At 40.9% G+C, this 23080-nt stretch overlaps 1 protein-coding gene and 1 pseudogene across 1 annotated transcript; one reads left to right on the forward strand and one right to left on the reverse strand.

Annotated features, from left to right (window-relative positions):
- The first annotated feature begins 2298 nt into the window (after positions 1–2298).
- Positions 2299–2775, forward strand: LOC127221728 (ATP synthase subunit d, mitochondrial-like; annotated as a pseudogene).
- A 1200-nt stretch (positions 2776–3975) lies between these two features.
- LOC127221709 (olfactory receptor 4F3/4F16/4F29-like) lies at positions 3976–14363 on the reverse strand. The gene is made up of 2 exons (XM_051183725.1): positions 13611–14363; positions 3976–4062 (listed from the first exon to the last, which is right to left on the reverse strand). The coding sequence occupies exons 1-2, from the start codon at positions 14361–14363 to the stop codon at positions 3976–3978; spliced, it is 840 nt and encodes a 279-aa protein (XP_051039682.1).
- Between the last annotated feature and the right edge of the window lie 8717 nt (positions 14364–23080).

The raw sequence follows: 23080 nt of genomic DNA on the forward strand, positions 1-23080 counted from the left end.
CTAGTGGTGTCCTTGATCCCTCTGGCTCCTACAATCCTTTCTCCCCCTCTTTTGCATGATTCCCTGAGCTGTGCCTAATGGTTGACAGTGGGGCTCTGCATATTCTCACCAGATGCTAGATAAAGTCTCTATGATGACTATCAGGCTAGGCACCAATCTATGTATATAGCAGAATATTTTTAGGTACCATTACATTGACATTTCCCCCTCCAGACATGTTTAGTTCCATCCTAGATCTCTGGGTCATTAACTTGTGGGACCTAGTGCTCCAGGTAGTGTCAGCAGGCAAGTAGGGATGGGAACATGAACAATCAGGTAGGGGAGAATAGGGGGACTATACTGAGACTACTGGAAGGGGGGTGCATTTCAAACCTGGCACAAGTAAATCTAGGAATCTACAAGAGTGACCCCAGCTAAGACTCCTAGCAATAGTGGATACTAGAGTGAAAAGGCCATCTCCTGTGATTAGGTGAGACTTCAAGTAGAAGAGTGGGAAACCATCCCAACTACATAATTTTCAACCTTCAGTCTGTCCTGCCTATGGGATGTGCTGATGTAAGAGCAGCTTAAAGATTGAGGAGTGGCCTGGAGAGGAAGCCTACCCTGATACTGCCTAAATTTAGTTGCTTCAGTACATTTTGTACTTAGTTTTTTTTTTCCAGTTCATATGAAATGTGATGTAATTATTTGCATTTTCTGAGGTTCAGATAACTTAGGGTTAAGAACAATTCCTATGCTGCACTATCACAAGCTTTTATCATTAAGCACATTCCATGGGTTTTTGGAGGAATTTGGAAGGGGAATTGTAGGTGCTAGACATGGATGAGTCTAGGAGAGATTCTTGCTGTCAGCTTTCCTAATATTGGGAGGGTCTCTCTTGGGAGGCATTTTCAATCCCAAAGCAGTTAAGGATTCACTCATTTTTTTAAACTAAATAAAATACAGAGTTTCTGACTCTCATAATTGTATCCCATACTTAAATATGATATTTACAATATTCTATCAAGTTTATTTATTATGGACTTAGTCTTTCACAGTTTCTAATGTTTGGCATAATGTCCAAACATACTACATACACACTGAATACCTCTCCTTAAATCACACAAATCTGTTGATGCTTTGATCCCTTAATTTTTCTTTAGTCTTGAAAATTTCACACATACATAAAATGGGATATGATGATTTGTACTCCCTTAGTCCCTTTCAGCTTTTCTCATGCTCCTCAACATGTCTCCAAACAGTTTCTTTTGTTTTAATAATTCACTAATTCCAGTTATTATTGCCCATCTGTATATGGGTGTGGGATTATCTACTGGATATACTTATTTTTTGATGACTGAAGAGTCAGGTTACATTTGAGGAAATATTCCCCCAAAGTGAAAATGTTTATATTGATTAGAATTCATCAGTAAACACGTAGTGTTGTTCAGCTCCCATCATATAAAACTAATGAATCTGTCAATCATCAACCTGACAGGCTGGAGAGACAGCTCAGTAGTTCAGATGGAGCATTGCTTTCACAGAAAACCCCAGTTCAGTTCACATCAGGAAGGCTTAAAATTGCCTTTACCTCCAGCTTCAAGGGATCAGATAGACTCTTCTGGACCCCCAGGTGGGAATCTGCACTCACATGTACCTGTGTGTGCTTGTACTGACACACACACACACACACACACACACACACACACACACACACACACTGATTAATATTAAAAAAATCTTTTAATGAAAATCAAAAAGTTCTGTAACTCCTCTATTATCTTTTATAAAAAAAAATACTCGCTTTTATTTTATTTGTAGGATGTTTTGCAAATCGGTGTTTACCTAATGCATCCAGAGCTGACAGAGGGCAGAAGAAGGTGTCTGTTTCCCCAGAATTGGAGCAACAGACAGTTGTGAGCCACCATGTGCTTGCTGGTAATCAGATCCAGGTCCTCTGGAAGAGCAGTTGGTGCTCTTAACCACTGAGCTATCTCTCTACATCTACCATATTTTCTTCTATCTACTCTTCAGGAACATGGCTGAGGGTGGTTGTTGGGCAATTCACTTCCACCATTTTGACTCAAAAGAAGAGACTAAGTTTGGGAGGTCTACATTTAGATTCTAGAATGGGTCACACTTAACTTGTTACAAGCTTCTCCATCAAGTGGGACTACATCTCCATTGTCAGGGTCTAGTTTATGATGGTTACAATTTTATTTTTAATTTTGGCAAGTGCCATTTTGAGAAGAAATATTAAAACATCTTGGAGAGGCTGTTGGAGACAGTGCTCTGCTGGGGTCGGTGAAGGATCCCAAGATGGCTGGCCATAAACTTGCTCTAAAAACCATTGATTTGGTGTCTTTTGTGGAGATCATACCCTGAAACCAAAAGACAATTGCAAACTTCCTGAGGTCCTGGAATGAGACCGTCCACAACAGGTTGGCTAATCTGCCTGAGAAACCACCAGCGATTGACTGGGCGTATTACAAGGCCAAAGCTGGCTTGGTGGATAATTTTGAAAAGAAGTATAATGCTCTGAAAGTTCCAGTGCCCGAGGATAAATACACAGCCCTGGTGGACAATGAGGAAAAGGAGGATGTGAAGAACTGTGGGGCATTCATGTCTGAATCTCAGGTCGGGATCTAGGATTATGAGAAACAACTGGAAAAGTTTAAGAACATCATCCCCTTTGATCAGATGACCATTGATGACTTGTATGAAGTCTTCCCAGAAACGAAGCTGGACAAGAAGAAGTACCCATACTGGCCCCACCAGCCCATTGAAAACCTGTGAAGCAGGTCAGGAGGAACACCAGTCCTTCCTTCCACACTCTGGAATAATACATTCACATAGTGAAAAGAATATCTTGGAGAAATCTCAGTTCGAGTTCACATTGAAATGGCCTGCTGAGCAAGATATAGTGAAAGACCCCAGCAGACCCCAAGAGTTTGGAGCCTGTCAGGGGGGAAGGCCCTTGCCCCCAAGAGATGAGACCGGACCACTGGATGCAAGTGCAAGAGGTTATTTATTGTTTACACACAGGTACCTATGGACGCCCCAGTCTTTCGAGAGACTGAGAGAGCGTGCCTGGTTAAAGCATATGCAGTTTATATAAGGTTGGTGTGGCAAGAAGCAGGCTTACAGAAGCAGAAGCATGGTTACAGTTGTAGTTAACCAAGGACAGTTGGTTATTCGGGTTGGGCACAAAGAATACAAAGAATTCAGTTATGACTATCTCAGCATCCTGGATACTGTCCTGCTGACCTTGCTTTAGTCCAAGCTGCAGACCACAGATATCTGGTTGGCGTTGGATGAGAGCAGCACCTGGTTCCCTCCTGTACTTTTCTCATAACTTGACCTTGGCAATTAATGAGAGCAGCTCAAGCAGGCAATAAGCATAGTGGGGGTCTTTTAATAGCAGCAGCTATGCTTCAAGGCATAAATTTGGTAGGGCAAACTCAGAAAAATTCATTTTATAAGCTGGGAAATTAGCCTGATACTTCTTTGGATTAGAAACCACTGAAGTCTGTTGCAAAGCCAAAAGAATGACTCTCTCTCTCCCTCACCACCCCTGTGTCTTTGTGAGTAGTGTTGTAAAAGTGCGTGTGCATACAGTGAGTATATATATGTGTGGAAAGCCACAGCCCCAAGGTGGTGTCTGGCTGGATTCCAGGTAGTCCGAACTTAGCTGTAAACAAGCCAGCCCCAAGGTGGAGCCTGGCTGGATGCCAGGTAGTCTGAGATTATTTGGAAGTGCTTGATGGATCTGGTGTGCTTCCTCCTTCTTTGGCCTATCTGGGATCGCCAGGTGGCATGAGCTGATTGGGCAGTGAGCACATATTTAAGGGCTTGCTGGGGCTGGGAGGAGCAGAAGAGTGTTCAAGGTTCCTGAATAAACTGCTTAAAGAAGAGCCTGAGCATTGCATCTTCCTTGCTGATCGAGGTGGTCACGACAAGTGGTGGCCCGTAAGGGGAACCCTCTCATTGAAAGACTCAGAACTTTCTGCAGTCAGGGCAGTGCACTGGTACGTTCCCAAGTAAGGTGGGAATCCGCACCAAGAGCAGGTATTTTGCTCTTCTCTGTAGACAAAGAGGGAGTGGGAAGAGTTTGCGGCTCAGTGAACCAAAAGTAAAAGCTTAAAAGGAAACTTTGCAAGTTTAGCCATGGGCGCTTCTCAATTGCACCCAATTTTTTTTGGGTCTGAATGTGCTGCTTCGTTCTAAGAATTTAAAGATTAAGAAGAGCACTCTAGAGAGATTCCTCATGGAGGTTGAGACAGTCGCTGTTTCTGATAATTTAACCATAAGTTGCTGGGAGAAGCTTGGGAAAGACCTAGACTTTGCCTGGGAACAGAGAACATTGAGACCAGGGACAAGACCAATGTGGAGGCTTGTTCACAGCTTATTAGAGGATCAAAAGTGCTGCAGGGCTGTTGAAATGAGGCAAGAAGTGTTATAACAGTTGAAAGAAGAGCGCTCCATGAAGTCAGAAAAGGAAAGCTGCGGGGAAAGTCTAGAGGAAAGTAGCTCAGAATCAGAGGAGGAACTAGAACTGCCCCCTCCTCCATACAATGTAACTTCTTTGTTAGATGATCCTGGAGGGGGTCTTCTGCCCAAGAGTCTGGAAGGAGGTTAAATGTAACGAGTACGGTTTCCTGCCCACCGCCTGGTCTTGTCCTGCTGCCACGCCGCCAGCCCCAAATAATGCACAGAGACTCTGTATTTGATATTATACTGTTGGCCAGGTACTAGTTTCTTATTGGCTAACTCTGTTTTAAGTATTAACCCATTTCTGCTGATCTATGTATTTTCACATGGCCTTCTCTTACCGGGGAGGTGGCTGGAGTCCAGCTCTCTCCAGATTCTCCATCTTGACTCCTCCTTACTACTTCCTATTTCCTCCTTGTCTCCTAGTCCCTCCTATCTTCCTTTCCTATTGGCCAACAGTGCTTTATTATTATCCAGTATGAGAAACATATACAGAATGACATCTACCATCAGTTAAACATGAATTTTGTTCCAAGTCTCGTTCCCCTAGACAGGGCTTGGGTTTTTCCTAGGGGCCATTGAGGACATTATTCCCATTACCTGGAATACAGAGGAGCCAGTCTGAGTACCTCAATGGCCTCTTTCCTCTGAAAAACTTGCTGCAGCTAAATCTCTAGTTCAAGAACAATTAAAATTAGGACATATTCACCTTGTTTCTCCCATTTTTGTGATAAAGAAAAAGTTGGGGAAATGGAGGTTGTTGCATGATTTAAGAGCCATAAATAAGTAAATGCAAGTTATGGGGCCTGTGCAGCATGGCTTACCTTTACTGTCAACTTTACCCAAGGATTGGTTCATTATAGCGGTGGACATTAAGGATTGTTTCTCTTCCATCCCATTGTGTGCTAAAGATAAGTGTTAGATTTGCTTTTACCTTGCCTTCTGTTAACCATGAAGAACCTGATCTGTGTTATGAATGGGTAGTGCTGCCCCAGGGCATGGCTAATAGCCCCACTATGTGTCATGCCATTGTTCCCATTAGAGAAAGATATCCTGAGATGTGATGGCTTCTCTATATGGATGACATTTTAATGACCAGTAGAGATTTGATATTACTATACAAGGCATATGGAGAGTTGGTAAAGATCTTAGAGAACAAGGGACTATATATAGCCCCTGAAAAGGTACAACAGGGCAATATTATTGATTACTTGGGAGCCAAGATATATAAGGACCGCGTAGTGCCTCAGAAAATTACATTAAGATTAGATATCTTGCAAACCTTAAACGATTTTCAAAAATTATTAGGAGATAAAAATTGGATTCGGCCATTTTTGAAGCTTTCCAATCAAGAATTGAGACCCTTATATGATATATTAATTGGCAACCCTGATTTAAATTCTCCTCGGGTGTTAAATAATGAGGCCCAAGTGGCATTGCAAAAGGTGGAACAAGGGTTGAGCACAGCGTCTTTAATGCGGTTACAGTGGATCCATCCCAAAAGCTCAGTGACTAAGTCTGTAGAGCATTATCCAACCAGCATTGCTAGTCTAGCTCTGATGGGGATCTAGCAATGTTTACAATTTTTGGATGTCAGCCTGAAATGCTTATTACCCCATATTCTGCTGCACAAATAAATGTTTTAATTGCCTCATTAGATGAATGGGCTATTGTAAAATGTAGTTTTGATGGAGATATAGATAACCACTACCCCATTTTGAGCTTTTTTTTAAAGGAACATCCTGTTATTTTCCCAAAAGTTACCCGTAAAGTACCCATTGAAGTTGCAGTAACCATTTTTATGGATGGTTCTAAGACTGGGTGCGGCGCATATGTAATTGGAGAAGCTACCCCAATTATTTGTCAGTTTATGCCAGGCTAGCCTCAAATAGTGGAGTTTCAAATAATGTTACAGATTTTTAGGAAAGTTTCTGAAGCCTTCAATTTAATTTCTGATTCCTGTTACATTGTTAATTTGGTTAGAGATTTGGAAGTAGCTGGAAAAATAAATACTAACAGCCCTGTTCAGCCACATGTAACCCAGCTACAAGAGCTCATTTGAAAGTGTTCGCAACCCTTTTATATCCAACACATTAGAACACATACTGGATTGCCTGGACCAATTAGTGAGAAAAAGGAATTAGTGGATAAGTGTACCCAGATGCATTTTATATTTGCCTCTCTACCAAATGATAGAGCTCAGCAATTTCATTCTCAATTTCATGTTAATTGAAAGACCTTGCAGCATCGCTTCGGGATTCCCAGGGCAGCCACTCGAGATATACTTAAGGCTTGTAAAAATTGTGTAGTGTATTTACATCCGCCTACTTGGGGGGTTAATCCCAAAGGATTGGCCTCTCTTAGAATATGGCAGATGGATGTTACTCATATCGCTGAATTTGGCACATTAAGGTATGTGCATGTCTCTGTGGATACATGCTACTCCTTTAAATGGAGAAAAGGCACAAAATGTAATTCCCTACTGCTTAGAAGCTTGGGCTACATGGAGTATGCTGTAGCAATTTAAGACTGATAATGGACCAGCGTATACTGCTGCATCTTTCTCTGCATTTTGCAAGCAAATGCTGATAGATTTGAGACATGGTCTTCCCTACAACCCACAAGGCCAAGGCATTATTGAAGGAGCTCACCGAACTTTGAAGGAATGCTTAATAAAACAAAAAAGGGGGAATAGGCCAAGGCAGCATCTCCCCAAAGAGATTATCTCTAGCTCTACTGACTCTTATTTTTTTTTCAACAGCACCCCCAAAGAGAGAATATCTCTAGCTCTACTGACTCTTAATTTTTTTCAATTGGATGTGGATGGGTGCTCAGCTGCTGATCACCATCACAGTATCCTTCCCATTGATAAGGGATTTGTAAAATGGAAAGATGTCATTTCTGGACTATGGAAGGGTCCTGACCCTGTGTTATCATGGGTGAGAGGATCTGTTTGTGTTTACCCACCGGATCAGTCAGAAACTCTGTGGATTCCTGAAAGACTGACCAGGAGAGTGCCTGCCTCTGAAGATGGCAAGGTCCACAAGCAGAGTGATGGACCTGATGCTGATGATCATGATGGTGATACTGGTCAACAAGATGGAAGCAGATCCACGATGGGGGATCCTGTCGGTGTTTCCTAAACCCATGCCAATTAGACATTCTCTCTAAGTTTTCCCCAGATTTTTTAGTAGCAATTTAAGTTTAAATTTACCCTTTTTGCCTTTAGATAAGAATATTAGTCCTGTAGAGGGATGATCTGGGAGGGATGCTTATCCTAGTCAGAGTCAGTCTCATTGCTTTATGGTGTATCTGTAGGATAAGGGATATACAGCAGAGAAGTAATGCCATGATTGCACAAGCCTTCACAGCCATGGAGGCAGGGCAATCACCTCAGGCTTGCTTGGTTAACTGTGCTTAAAAGCTAAGCAGTCATCACGATCAGGATGCAAGACGTAGTACTGCACTTGAGGCCAGCTATTAGTGGCTTCATGGAGGACAAGTCTGATTGCATATGGGTTGGTATCGTAATCCCATCTCTGAGAAAAGATACCGGATGGGTGTGGCACTAGCTTGGCTGATACTGGGCAGGGGGGATTACAATGTCCCTTGTTCATCAGAGATCAGACCTCTACCCTTGCCTGTTGCATTTTAAACAAAAATGGGGAACTGTGAGGGGAACTGTGAGAAGCCACAGCCCCAAGGTGGTGCCTGGCTGGATGCCAGGTATTGGGAGCTTAGCTGTAAACAAGCCAGTCCCAAGGTGGAGCCTGGCTGGATGCCAGGTAGTCTGAGTTTAGCTGTAAACAAGCCTTATTTGGAAGTGCTTGATGGATCTGGCATGCTTCCTCCTTCTTTGGCCTATCTGGGATCACCAGGTGGCATGAGCTGATTGGGCAGTGAGAGCATATTTAATGGCTTGCTGGGGCTGGGAGGAGCAGAACAAGAGTGTTCAAGGTTCCTGAATAAACTGCTTAAAGAAGAGTCTGAGCGTTGCGTCTTCCTTGCCGGTGGAAGTGGTTGCGGCACATATGTGTTTATCTAAATGTGGAGGTTAGAGGTTGATATTGTATGTCTTTCTCAATTTCTCTACACCTAATTTTGATACATGGCATTGTGCTTGTCTGTTTAAACAGGTGCTGGACATCTAAACTCAGGTCTTCCTGCACGCAGAACAAGCAGGCAGCCATTTTCTCAGTCTCTTTGATCCTTCTTTTGGAAATGATCAATTCCTAGGGGTGTATGAAATCTCACCTTTTGTAACAATGGATATATTATATTCCATACAAAGTAGGAGAGATGGTAGGAGGGTGGTAGACAGGAGTGGGTTGGAAAAGATATAGTTATCATTGATAGAGTTTGAAAAAGCCATATGCCATATTGAAATCTACTGTTTTATACAAGAGAAGAACACACCAATTATTTGGCCAAATGCCTAATGTCCATCCCTGAAAACATACATACAAGTCACATTATATAAACTCAATGAGTTATATTAGAATAACATTTGTATCAACAAAAACAGTTTAATTAGAATTACCCACTTGGGTGGTCAATGATTTTCCTGGAGGCCTTGGTCATTAAACAAAAATCTCAGTGCCAGGTGCAAAGTTTCTGTCTTCAAGAAGTTGGCTAAAGGGTTGTTCAAACTCCAGAACAGCACAGGTATTGCTGTTGCTTTGGGTTGCCCAGCAGAACTTGATGTTAGACACTGTTGTTAAAGATACTGTACACTTTGGTCATAGGACATGGAGTATCAAATTGATGGTCACCTGGAAGTGTCTTCTTATGGGCTAACTTTCATTTTCCCAGAAAATATTCTGTAGGTTGTTGTGGGAGAAAAGTAATTGATATCCATACCCACCAAACTGTGAACCTCATAAGCTAAAATATCAACTGGCCTGATAAGTTATGCCCATTAGCACAATAGTGGCATGGATGATGTAGATGATACAAAATCACATTTTAATTTAATTTAATTTATTATTTAACATGTCGATCCCAGTTCTCTCTCCCTCCCTACCTTCCTCCCTCAGTCCCTTCCTCCCTTCCTCCCTTTTATCCTCTGTGCCCCATCACACGCACCCTGACCACTCTCCCCTCCTATCCTCCCACCTCAATTCATCATGTAGGGCAATGCCATCTAGGTGGGGTCAGGTAGGTCTGTCAGGTCATTTGAAGTAGGGACTAGGGCTTCTCTCCTGTCTCTAGGTAAAGATAGTATCCCTCCATGGGGGATGTGTTCTCAAGGTACTTTTGTGCATCAGGAATACATCCTGGTTCCACTGTCTGAGGTCCCTTAGACTTCTCAGTCATTCTGGCTGAGACTTGATGGGAGAGGTCATTCTGTATGTTTCTCATACTGGTTAATAATAAAGCACTGTTGGCCAATAGGAAAGGAAGATAGGAGGGACTAGGAGACAAGGACGAAATAGGAAGTAGTAAGGAGGAGTCAAGATGGAGAGTCAGGAGAGAGCTGGACGCCAGCCGCCTCCCCGGTAAGAGAAGGCCATGTGAAAATACATAGATCAGCAGAAATGGGTTAATAATTAAGGCAGAGCTAGCCGATAAGAAACAAGTAACCGGGCCAACAGATTGTATCAAATACAGAGTCTCTGTGTATTATTTGGGGCTGGCGCAGCAGCAGGACAAGACCAAGCGGCAGGCAGAAAAACCGTACTCGTTACAGAGACTCATATTTAGGGAGGCCTGAGTCAGTCCCAGCCATCAGTCTGGGAGCCCATTAGCTCTCTTCCTTGTCCAGGTCAGCTGTCTCTATGTGTTTCTGCAACCTGGTCTTGTCCTCTCCACTTGCTTCTGGATTCTAGTTTGACTCAGTGTTTAGGTATGGGTGTTTGCTTCTGTTTCCAACAGGTACTAAATGAGGGTTCCATGGTTAAGTTAGTTGTTGATCTCTCTCCGGGAAGGGCATTTATGGTAGCCTCTCCACGGATGCTCAAATTGTTAGTTGGCAGCAGTCTTGTAGGTCTCTAGACATTTCTTTCAGTTAAATTTTCTCTTCAAACCAATAGTGGCTCCCTCTTTTATGTTCTCCTCTCTCTCTCTCTCTCTCTCTCTCTCTCTCTCTCTCTCTCTCTCTCTGTGTGTGTGTGTCTGTCTCTCTCCTATTTTCTATTCCTACCCTGACTCAATCTTCCTAGTTGCATGTGTTATCCTCTCCTCTCCCTCTCTTCCTCCTACATCTCTCTCCATTCACTGCCCCCCCCCCCAGTTCCCCTGTGCTCTGCCGGATTTCTCCCTTCCCTTTCTGTGAGGGACTTTATATGAATCTCTTAGAATATACCTTTATCCTAGTTCCTCTGGTGGTCTTAATTATAAGCTGGTGGTCCTTTGCTATAGGTCTAAAATCCATATATGAACGAGTACATACCATGTTCCTCTTTTTGTGACTGGTTTATCTCATTCAGAATGGTTTCTTCAACTGCCGCCCACTTGCTTGTGAATTGCAATATTCCATTATTTTTTCTGCAGAATAGTATTCCATTGTGTAGATGTGCCACATCTTCTTTATCCATTCTTCAGTTGAGGGACATCTAGGTTGCTTCCAGGTTCTTGCTATTACAAATGCTACTGTGAACATAGTTGAGCTCATGTCTTTGTTGCATGGATGTGGATCATTTGGATATACACCTAAGAGGGGGATTGCTGTGTCCTGTGGTAAACTAATCCCCATTTTCCTGAGGAACCATACTGATCTCCAAAATGGCTGAATGAGTTTGCACTCCCACCAGCAGTGGAGGACTGTTCCCCTTTCTCCACATCCTCTCCAGCATGAGTTGTCATTGGTGTTTCTAATTTTAGCCATTCTGGCAGGGGTAAGATGGTATCTCAAAGTTGTTTTGATTTGCATTTCCCTGATAGCTAAGGATGTGGAGCATTTTCTTAAGTGTCTTTCAGCCTTTTTGATTTCCTCTATTGAGAATTCTTTCTTTAGTTTTGTACCCCATTTTTTAATAGGGTTATTGGGTGTTTTTTTTTGACTAGTTTCTTGAGTTCTTTGTATATTTTGGAGATCAGCCCTTTGTTGGATTAGTGAAAATCTTTTCCCAGTCTGTGGGCTGCCATTTGGTGTTGTCTACTGTGCTTTGCCTTAAAGAAGCTTCTAAGGTTGAAGCGGTACCATTTACTAATTGTTGCTCTCAGTGTCTGTGCCCCTGGAGTTATGTTCAGGAAGCAGTCTCCTATACCAATTTGTTCAAGGGTACCTCATACTTTCTCTTCTAAGAGGTTCATTGTGGCTGGGTTTATGATGAGGCCTTTGATCCATTCTGACTTGAGTTTTGTGCATTGTGACAGACATGGTCTATCTGTAGTCTTCTACAAACCATCATCCAATTGTGCCAGCACCATTTGTTGAAAACGCTATCCTCGTCCATTTGTATTCTTTTCGCTGTTTTGTCGAAAATCAGGTGTTCATAGGTGTGTGGGTTAATATCAGGATTTTCATTTATATTCTGTTGGTCCTCCTGTCTATTTTTGTGCTAATACCAGGATGTTTTCAGAACTATAGCTCTGTAGTAGAGCATAAAGTCAGGAATGGTGATGCCTCCTGAACTTCTTTTATTGTATAGTGTTGTTTTGGCCATCCTGCGTCATTTGTTTTTCCATGTAAAGTTGATTATTATCCTTTCAAGGTCAGTGGAGAATTGTGGTGGGATTTTAATGGGGATTTCATTGAATCTGTAGATTGCTTTTGGCAAGATTGCCATGTTTATTATGTTTATCCTACCTATCCAAGAGCATGGGATATCTTTCCTTTTTCCGCTATCTTCTTTAATGTCTTTGTTTAATGCCACAAAGTTCTTATTATATAGGTCTTCACTTGCTTGCTAAGCATTACCCCAAGATACTTTATGTTACTTGTGGCTATTGTAAAGGGTGATGTTTCTCTGATTTCTTTCTCTGTCTCTTTGTCGTCTGAAAAAAAACATGTTTACCAGCTGTAGGAGTTCCCTGGTAGAGTTTATTGGGTCGCTTATGTAAACTATGCTATCATCAGCAACTAGAGACAGTTTGACTTCTTCCTTTCCAATTTGGATCCCTTTGATTCCTTTTGTTGTCTTATAGCTTTAGCAAGAACTTCAGGTATAATATTGAAGAGATATGGAGTGAGAGGGCAGCCATGTCTTGTTCTTGATTTTAGAGGAATCGCCTTAAGCTTCTCTCCATTCAGTTTGATGTTGGCTGTTGGTTTGCTGTATATTGCTCTTACTATGCTTAGATATGTTCCTGTTATCCCTGATCTCTCCGAGACCTTTATCATGAAAGGGTGTTGAATTTTGTCGAAGGCTTTTTCAGCATCTAGGGAGATGATTATATAGCTTTTCTATTTCGGTTTGTTTATATAGTGGATCACATTGATATATTTTCATATGTTAAACCATCCCATCCCTGCATTCCAGGAATGAAGCCTACTTGGTCATGGTGGATGATTTTTCTGATGTATTCTTGAATTCAGATTGCCAGTATTTTATCGAGTATTTTTTTGCATGTATGCTCATCAGGGATATTGGTCTGTAGTTTCCTGTCTAGTTGTGTCTTTTTAAGGCTTGGGTACCAAGGTTATTGTGGCCTTGTAGAAAGAGTTTTGCAATGAACCTTCTGTTTCTATTTTGTGAAATAATTTGAGTGGTATTGGTATTAGTTCTTTCTTAGATGTCTGGTAGAATTCTGCACTGAATCCATCTGACCCTGGACTTTTTTTGGTTGGAAGGCTTTTGATGACTGCTTCTATTACATTGCTGGTTATAGGTCTATTTAAGTTGTTTGTCTGTTCTTGATTTAATTTTGGTAAGTGATAGTTATCCAGAAATTTGTCCATATCCTTTGAATTTTCAATTTTTTTGGAGTAAAGGTTTTCAAATTATTACCTGAAAATTATCTGGATATCCTCTGTGTCCGTTGTTATGTGTCCCTTTTTGTTTCTGACATTGTTAGTTTGCATGTTTTCTCCCTGCTTTTTCGTTATTTTGGATAAACGTTTGTCTATATTGTTGATTTAAAAAAAAAACCTACTCTTTGTTGCAATGATTTTTTTGTATTGTTTTTCTGGTTTCTTTTTATTTATTTATTTATTCATTTTATTTCATTTATGTATTTATTTATTTTTATTTATTTACTTTATATAACCAAGTCACCACAGTGTTGTGAGCTGAGAGGGTGGAGAGGGCCTTGGAGGACATACCTGAGGAGTGTTTACGAACTGTGACCAGGATGAAGATGTAAGACACAAGGAGGATGAAGAAGGTGGCCATGGAGATGAAACCACTGTTGGCAGTGACCAGGAACTCCAATGTGTATGTGTCTGTACATGCAAGTTTGATGAACCGAGGGAAATCACAGTAAAAGCTATCCATTTTATTAGCTCCACAGAAGGGTAAGTTTACAATAAAAGCCAGTTGGGCCACAGAATGGATAAAGCCAATGGTCCAAGCCAGAGCCAAGAGAAAAATGCACATCCTTAGGCTCTTGATAGTGAGGTAGTGGAGGGGCTTACAGATGCTGATATAGCGGTCATAGGCCATAACTATGAGCAGCACCATCTCTGTTCCCCCGACAGCATGAATGAAGAACATCTGAGTGATGCATCCATTCAAGGAGATGACTCTGCATTTTCTGAAGAGGTCAGAAATCATCTTTGGAGTAGCAATGCTAGACACACCTGTATCTATGAAGGAGAGGTTTGCTAGCAGGAAGTACATCGGGGAGTGCAGGTGGTGGTCTGAGATGATTGTGAGCACAACGAGGTTTCCCATCATGCTTGCTACATAAAATACTGTGAAGAACAGAAAAAGGAGAATCTGAACTCCCTGTGAATTGGTGAGGCCCAGCAACACAAATTCTGATACCATGGTGTGATTTCCTCCATCCATCAACTTGTGCACATCTGATCATGAGGTGACTACTACCTGAAGGACACAGAGGGAAAACATTACTTTTCAGCAAAAGAGGTGTCTTGTAAAGCAATCACTCAAATTGAAAATGCTAAAGACACCTTGTTATTTCACAGTGATGTTTTATAGATCTTTCACAGAGACTAGGTACAGAACTTTTCCTATGCTTATGTATTTGGGTCACTCGATCATTTAACCCTGTTTATATGTAAGTGTATATCCAATAAAGGAAAAAATAGAGACTACGACACTTGAGAATCTACAGAGGTCAAGCAAGCTCTGAAGACACTTGTACTCACTAACTTCCACACAGGAAATTAGTGCCATAGAATAGAGGCAAGCTAAAAGAAATTTGTTAGCCTTTGTGTATCAGTTCCTCATTTTACTCTGGAATTCTTTTGTCTTTAATTTACTGACACATCTTGGTTTTTTTATGTTTGCAATAGTGTCATCAAGGGAAAAGGTGCTTTTTAAAATATTAAATTTTGTTTGCTAATAATAGTGCTTTGTCATCAATTTCTTCATAGAAATCCATATATATACACATGTATGATGTTCGCTCTCATCCCTCATCCTTTACCATCTTCCATATACCTACAATCTCATCTACCCCTCCCCCCCACAAATCCCTTTTTATCTTAGTATCTACTCATTGTGTTTTGTGATCAGTTAGTCTAATCAGGTGTAACTATGTGTCTAGAGCTCTCTGTTGGAGGCTGGCGGGCTCAGCAATGGGTACACACACAGCAGGAGACCATGATTCTTCCTTTTCCAGAATCTACTAATAGCCAGTAAAGAGTAGAGCCCCATGAGCCTCTTACTCTTCCATTCAAATTGCATGCAGGGTGATTGTGGGGCCCAGTGCAGGTAACTAATTGATTATTAATATGAATGAAGAACAATGGATGACTCTACTTCCAGCAATGACTGATATTGTTCTATGCAAGTGTCAGTCTTGTTTGGAAAGTAAGGTAATGAAACTGCTATGTCAGTTCAGCAGAATTTGTCCTCAGATGGGAATCACACTCTTAAGAACTAAGACACAATGAGAAGCTTCAATCATATGAGAGCCATAATTCTCAATGAGGAAAAACAGAAAATTAGTTTTGTTGATGTTTAGAAGTAAGGGGCACTTACAGACTACAGCCAGGATTTCTGAATCTTCTTCGAATCCCCCATGGCAGTGCCCTTACCAGCAGGAAGTAGTTTAGAAAGAACGACGCCCAAATTCCCAAACATTGTGTATAAATGTTTGTTTTCATTTAATTGGACTTTGTTATATAAAATAAAATAAAATAAAAAAAAAGAAGGGCCACAAATCAAGACTCTATAGAACAAGAAGCTAAAAGTATAAGCTAGAAATTTATGGCTATGAGAAACTAAGAGGATATGAAAAATTATAAAGGGGTATTGAATTGAAAATATGGACATATTGTAATGCTTTTTGTGATAAGCATTCTAGCTTTATTTTATCTAGGATTTTTTTGTAAATATCTTTTTCAAACGTGAACAAAAGTTATCCATGTTCATTTGATCCTCTTCTGCTTCTTTTAGAACAAACATGTCAAGAATTAAATTGTAGCTTAAATTAACAGCAAATATGTTATGACCAAGTGTTATAGACAGATCCTCTGTCCATAGTTAGGTTGGACTGATACTTCTCTACTGTGAATTATCTGTTCACACCTGTCTTTTACGTATATGGTAATGCTCTAAGTGGAGAATTTGTTCTGGGTTAGAGGAGAACAATTCACATTCTCACAGAGTTCATCACCTTTTCCAAAACAAAGAGCCTTATTCTATAGTGTCACCCAGGGAATAAAAAGAACAAAAGAAGGGAAGAAAAACAGCATCTTACAAATAAATGTTTAGAAATAACTTTTTCCTCAGAATGAGTGATAAAAGTAACTGATGAGAAAGTCAGGACCTCAGCAACCTGAGAGGCAGACATGCTAGACAAGCGTTAACTATTCTAGAATAAGCAATGAAGATAGTGAAGAGTCAGCAAATGAGTGCACATTAAACTATCACTCACATTGGCAGTTTGTGTCTTCCAGTTCCATAAAATCCTAAGCCCAAGTCTTTAGACTGTAGAGATTTTCATCGGGATTAAAAAAAAAAAAAAAGAAATATAGTCAAATAATTGAATGCTAAGTACTAAGTAGAAGAGGCAATGTTATGTTACATTCACAAAATTTTCAAGCAACTCTCTGTGAATATATTGAATAAGATTTTTTTTTTTTGTGACAAGGATTCCCTGTGTAGCTTTGAGCCTGTCCTGGAACTAGCTCTTGTAGACCAGGCTGGTCTTGATTTCATAGAGATCTGCCTGCCTCTGCTTCCCAAGTGCTGGGATTAAAGGTGTATGCCATCAATGCCTGGTTTAGTAAGACATTTTTATATTTTAAAATTTACATTCATACTGTGTCCTCCATTTCTACAAATTCCATTATTCTTCAGATATTAATGCTTCAAGATAATTCCTATGGAAAAGTATAATTGACAGTCTCCAAGGTCATTGCCATGTTTTCCAACAACCCAGGAGGGAAGAAGTGACACCTGATATGGAATACACATCCACTAGTTGTAAAAGGAAGTAGAACTTATTTATTGTCCCAACTGTCTGGCCCCAAATAATCACACAGAAGGTTATATTAATTACAAAATTCTCAGCCTGTAGTTCAGCATTATTAACTAGGTGTTATAACTTAAATTATTAGCTCTTACAACCTAATTTAATCCAGCATCTTGCTTCCATAGGGGATGACTCAAATGTCCCCTTATTCCACCCTTCTTCCTCCCTGTATTTCCAGTTTGGCTTTCTTGTCTAGCCTTATTCTGCTTTGCTATAGGCCAAATCAGCTTTATTATTAACCAATGAGTGCAATATTTATATATTGAAGACAGAAGGATTATCCCACATCAACTATTTAATAAATATTTTCTTTCTTCCAGTGTGTTTGTATGCCTCAAATATAGTGGCTATTATTACAAAGAGAAAAGATGAAAAGTTCTTAGGAGCAGAGGAAACTCATACCATGTTGGTTGAATGAAGGATACTTTAGATGAATGAATATATGGAGAGTTCTCCAGAAAAATATTAGCATGCCAACAAGATGCTTGTATTATTCAAAGGATATGTTACAATAGACATTACTGGAAAAAAAGGGAATTTTTGGGAATATTCTGAAAATGTATAGGCCTGCAATCTATGGGCATTGTATCTAGTTTAGAAGGAATACGTAATTGTTGCTTTTTATCAAAATCTCAGTTTTTTGATTTTACCAATAAAGACTTGGGAGCCAGAAGCTGGTGTGAAGCCTGTGTACTCCAAGACTCAGAGAAAATCACCCAATTGAGCCTCCTCCTCCTCTACCATCCCAGAAAGCACTTTTCTCCATCTAACAAAACAAAACAAAACAAAATAAAACCCAAGCTGAATATCCTTTTCCTCTACTTCCTGAGAGTCTCTCTATCCATTCTCCTGCCTCCCTATTAATCTGTATGGTTATTTCCCTACTTCCTGCCAACTGGTTGCTTGCTCTTTCTCTTGACCTGTGGTTGACATTAATCTGTTTATTATAGTAGAAAGTTTATTATAGTATAAAGTTCTTGGATTAGAGGTATGTGCTGTGGCTGAGCCACACCAAAAGTAGAAATAGGTTTTCCTAGTGAATAATGCCATTTTGGGCCTCACAGTGTGATCAAATATCTTGTAACCAATAAGCTACACTTAACTAATTATAATTATAATTCTCTTTGAGAAAAAATATATTTAAATACCACTGAATGTTGTATGATAATTTCATTTGTGTTCTGACAAATTTTGCTTGGAGTCAGAGGGTGGAGCCAGCCACTAGTTGACCAAAATTAAGCATAGAGGTTTGGAGGACTGTAAGCAGAGAGAGATAGGAAGTAGTAAAGTGAGAGAGGCTCTTGGCCTTTAGGAACAGAAGAGGTAGGAGGCGACTGGTGGCTGCTCTGTTCTTTCAGGTTCTTACCCAGATAATTGGCTCCTGATTTTTATTGATAACGATTAACTAGATTTATGCTTCACTTGGAGTCCAACTTTTTAGGCATGAATTCATGTGATAGCTTCTTGCTGTGGCTGCACACATGAGCTGCACCTGCCAGAGTCACCCACCACGGGCTGGATTTTCCTATCTTTCTCTAAGCCCTCTGACCAAGTCTGGGATTTTCCTCTTGCAGCATCTCTACAACAGTCTCCAGCTGCCGCCCAAACTCCACAGGCCCCAAAGTCCAGAGAGACCTCGGATCCAAACACCAATGGACTTAACCACCAGGGACCAGTTGGCTCTGCTTTCAGGCAGTTCCTGCCCTGTGTGCTTCTTCAGCATGATCTCCTATGTTGTCCAGAGAGCTGTCTCTGTCTCCCCTTGGACTGTGGATTTCCCCTTGACACCCTTCTCAGACTTTTGCCACACTAGACACCCATCTTGACACCTTCTCAGACTTCTACTGTTGCAATGGACACCTGGCCAATCTGTGCACAATGGCACCCATAATACTTGGCTTTAATAATAAAAACCCAGAGTCAGGTATAGGGTAAATGCTGAAAATAGAAAAGAAAAGTGGCCAGCCACTTGAAAGTTCCAACCTTGACTAATGCTCAGACCAAAGGGGCAATCCTGTTATCAAATTGTCTCTAGACAGCATCTACCTGTCTTCACCAAAACTCGACTTCACTGAATTCCTGTCTTTTCCCACCTTACATTGCTAAATAGTGCTGGGATTAAAGGTGTGGCCACCACTGCTAACTAGTGGCTTAGGTGTGTGGCTAACTAGTGGCTTAGCTCTGCACATCAGTCTTTAGGCAAAGCTTTATTTGTTAGATTACAAACACAATATCACTATAAGACATTTTCCTGAATATAACACCAGTAGCACAGAAACTAAGATTGACAATATATGGGACCTCTTGAAACTGAGAAGCTTCAGTAAGGCAAAGGAAAGAGTCAACAAGACAAAACAGAAGTCTACAGAATGGAAAGATATTCACCAACCCCACCTCTGACAAAAAGTTGATCTCCAAAATATATGAAGAACTCAAGAAACCAGACATCAAAAAACCAAATAATCCCTTAGAATATACCTTGTATCCTAGTTCCTCTGGTGGTAGGAATTATATGGTGGGGATCCTTTGCTCTGGGTCTAAAAACCATATATGAGTGAGTACATACCATGTTCCTCTTTTTGACTGGGTTACCTCATTCAGGATGGATTCTTCAAGTGCCGCCCACTTGCCTGCGATTTCAAGTTTCCATTATTTTTTTTCTGCAGAGTAGTATTCCATTGTGTAGATGTGCCACATCTTATCTATTCCTCAATTGAGGGGCATCTAGGTTGCTTCCAGGTTCTTGCTATTACAAATAATGCTGCTATGAACATAGTTGAACAGATGTCTTTGTTGCATGGATTTGGATCATTTGGATATATGCCTAAGAGGGGGATTGCCGGGTCCTGTGGTAAACTAATTCCCATTTTCCCTGAGGAACTGCCATACTGATCTTCAAAATGGCTGTACGATTTTGCACTCCCACCAGCAGTGGAGGAGTGTTCCCCTTTCTCCACATCCTCTCAGCATGAGTTGTCATTGGTGCTCCTAATTTTAGCCATTCTGGCAGGGGTAAGATGGTATCTCAAAGATGTTTTGATTTGCATTTCCCTGATAGCTAAGGATGTTGAGCATTTCTTAAGTGTCTCTCAGCCTTTTTGATTTCTTCTATTGAGAATTCTTTCTTCAGTTCTGTATCCCATTTTTTAATAGGATTGTTGGTGTTTTGTTGACTAGTTTCTTGAGTTCTTTGTATATTTTGGAGATTAGCCCTTTGTTGGATATAGGATTGGTGAAAATCTTTTCCCAGTCTGTGGGCTGCCGTTTGGTCTTGTCCACTGTGTCCTTTACCTTACAGAAGCTTCTAAGATTGAAGTGGTCCCATTTATTAATTGTTGCTCTCAGTGTCTGTGCCCCTGGAGTTATGTTCATGAAGCAGTCTCCTATACCAATTTGTTTTAGGGTACCTCATACTTTGTCTTCTAAGAGGTTCAATGTGGCTGGATTGATGTTGAGGTCTTTGATCCATTTGGAGTTGAGTTTTGTGCATGGCGACAGACATGGGTCTATCTGCAGTCTTCTACACACCCTCATCCAATTGTGCCAGCACCATTTGTTGAAGATGCTGTCTTTGCCCCATTGTATAATTTTAGCTGTTTTATCGAAAATCAGGTGATCATAGGTGTGTGGGTTAATATCAGGATTTTCAATTCGATTCCATTGGTCTACCTGTCAATTTTTATGCCAATACCAGGCTGTTTTCAAAACTATAGCTCTATAGTAGAACTTAAAGTCAGGAATGGTGATGCTCCTGAAGTTCTTTTATTGTACAGGGTTGTTTTGGCTCTCCTGGGTCTTTTCTTTTTCCATATAAAGTTGATTTTTATCCTTGAAACGTCAGTGAGGAATTGTGATGGGATTTTAATGTGTGTGGGGGCAGTGAATGGAGAGGGAAGTAGGAGAGAGTGGGAGGAAAGGAAAACATGTGAGACTAGGACGATTGAGTCAGGGTAGGAATAGAAGACAGGAGAGAGAGAGTGAGAGAGAGAGAGTACGAGAGAGAACATAAAAGAGGGAGCCAATATTGGTTTGAAGAAAAAAACTGAATCTAAAGACTTGTAGAGACTACAAGACTACAAGAGACTACAAGACTGTTGCCAACTAACAATTTGATCAACTGTGGAAAGGGTACCATAAATGCCCTTCCCAGATAGTGAGATCAACAACTAACTTATCCACCATCATGGAGCCCTCATCTAGTACCTGTTGGAAACAGAAGGAAACAACCAAATTGAACTAGAATCCAGATGCCGATGGAGAGGACAAGACCAGGTTGCAGAAAGACATAGAGACAGCTGACCTGAACAAGGAGGAGCTAACGGGCCCCCAGACTGATAGCTCGGAATCCAGCATGGGACTGACTCAGGCCCCCCTGAATATGGGTCTCAGCCAGAAGGACTGAGCAGTTTAAGGGCTCTCAGACAGTGGAAGAATGATGTATCCCTGGTGCACAAAAGGACTTTGTGAACATATCCCCCATGGAGGGATAACTGCCTTAACCTAGAGACAGGAGTGAAGTCCTAGTCCCTACTTCAAATGAACTGACAGATCTACATTACCCCACCTGGATGGCATTGCCCTACATGTGGAATTGGGGAGGGGGTATGGGACGGGAGGGTGGTCAGGATGCATATGATGGAGCATAGAGGGTAAAAGGGAGGGAGGGAGGGAGGAAGGGAGAGGGAACTTGGATCAACATGTAAAATAATAAATTAAAAAAACCAAACACTCCAATTAAAAAATGAGATGTAGATCTAAGCTGAGAATTTTCAGTAGAGTAATCTTTTTTAAACGGCTAAAAATCACTTAGAATTGTACATCATTTTTGACATCAAGGAAATGCCAATCAAAATATAATGAGATTCCATTTTACACCTGTTAGAATGGTTTAGATTAAAAATAAAGGCAACAACTCATGTTGGCAAGGATGTGGATCAAAGGGAACACTCAACACTCTTCCATTACTGGTGAGAATGAAAACTTGTATATCCACTTTGGAAATCAATACCGCAGGTTCTCAGAAAATATGGAATATATCTATGTGAAGTTCCAGCTATAATACTACTGGGCATATATTCAAAGGATGCTCCTTACCAACACAAAAGACACTTCTATAACTATATTCATATCAGCTTTATTCCTAATAGCCAGAAACTGGAAACAATTTAGATGTCCTTTACCAAAAAAAAAAAAAAGGTAAAGAATATGTGACACATTGTGACACACTTACACAGTGGAGCTTTATTTAGCTGCTAAAAACAATGGCATCATAATCTTTGCAGGCAAATGGATGTACTAGAAAAAATATCACCCTGAGTGAAGTAACCTAGATCCAGAAAGACAAACATGGTATGTACTCAATAAGAGTATGTTAGCTTACAGCAAAGGATTATCATGCTACAAATCACATACCAAGAGAGGCTAAGTAATAAGGGTTCAAGGGTTGGGGAGGGTCACAGGGATCTCCCTGTGCAATGGAAAGAGAATATATTTCATGGGTGGACTGGGGATATGAGGGGATGGGTACCAGAGAGATTAGGTAGGGCGTGGAGTACTGGGAGAGATGACTGGAATTGTGGGGCATTTTGGGGGCAAGGAAACTCCCAGGAGTCCACAAGGGTGAGCCTGGTAAAGATTCCCAGTAATGGGGGATGCCCTCTGCCCTTGCACCACCCCCAAACAAAACCAAACCAAATTTAAAAGAAAAGCCAAAAATCAAACTAAACAAAGAAGCCGAACTAAACCAAACAACAAACAAATGAAAAAAGAGAGTCTGGTTTTGTGAGGAAGCTGTAGTGTGGTCGATTGAGTTACACAGTTAATTCTTTAGTCCATTCATCTTTACTTGCAAGTTTTCATTGCCAAGAGTCATTGGTCTGGCTCCAGCCCTCTGGCTCCTGCTATGCCACCAATAATGGGCTTTTACTGGGACTCCTCTTGGATTCCAGTTGTTACTGTGTGTTGTGGAGATTGCTGGTTTGGATCTGTAGGTTTGTCTCTTTCACATGTGCCAACAGTTCATAGATTGGGTGGATGCTGAGGTGGGCCAATTCATAACCCT

Source organism: Phodopus roborovskii, unplaced genomic scaffold (genome assembly GCF_943737965.1).
Source record: "Phodopus roborovskii unplaced genomic scaffold, PHOROB, whole genome shotgun sequence".
Lineage (NCBI taxonomy): Eukaryota > Metazoa > Chordata > Mammalia > Rodentia > Cricetidae > Phodopus > Phodopus roborovskii.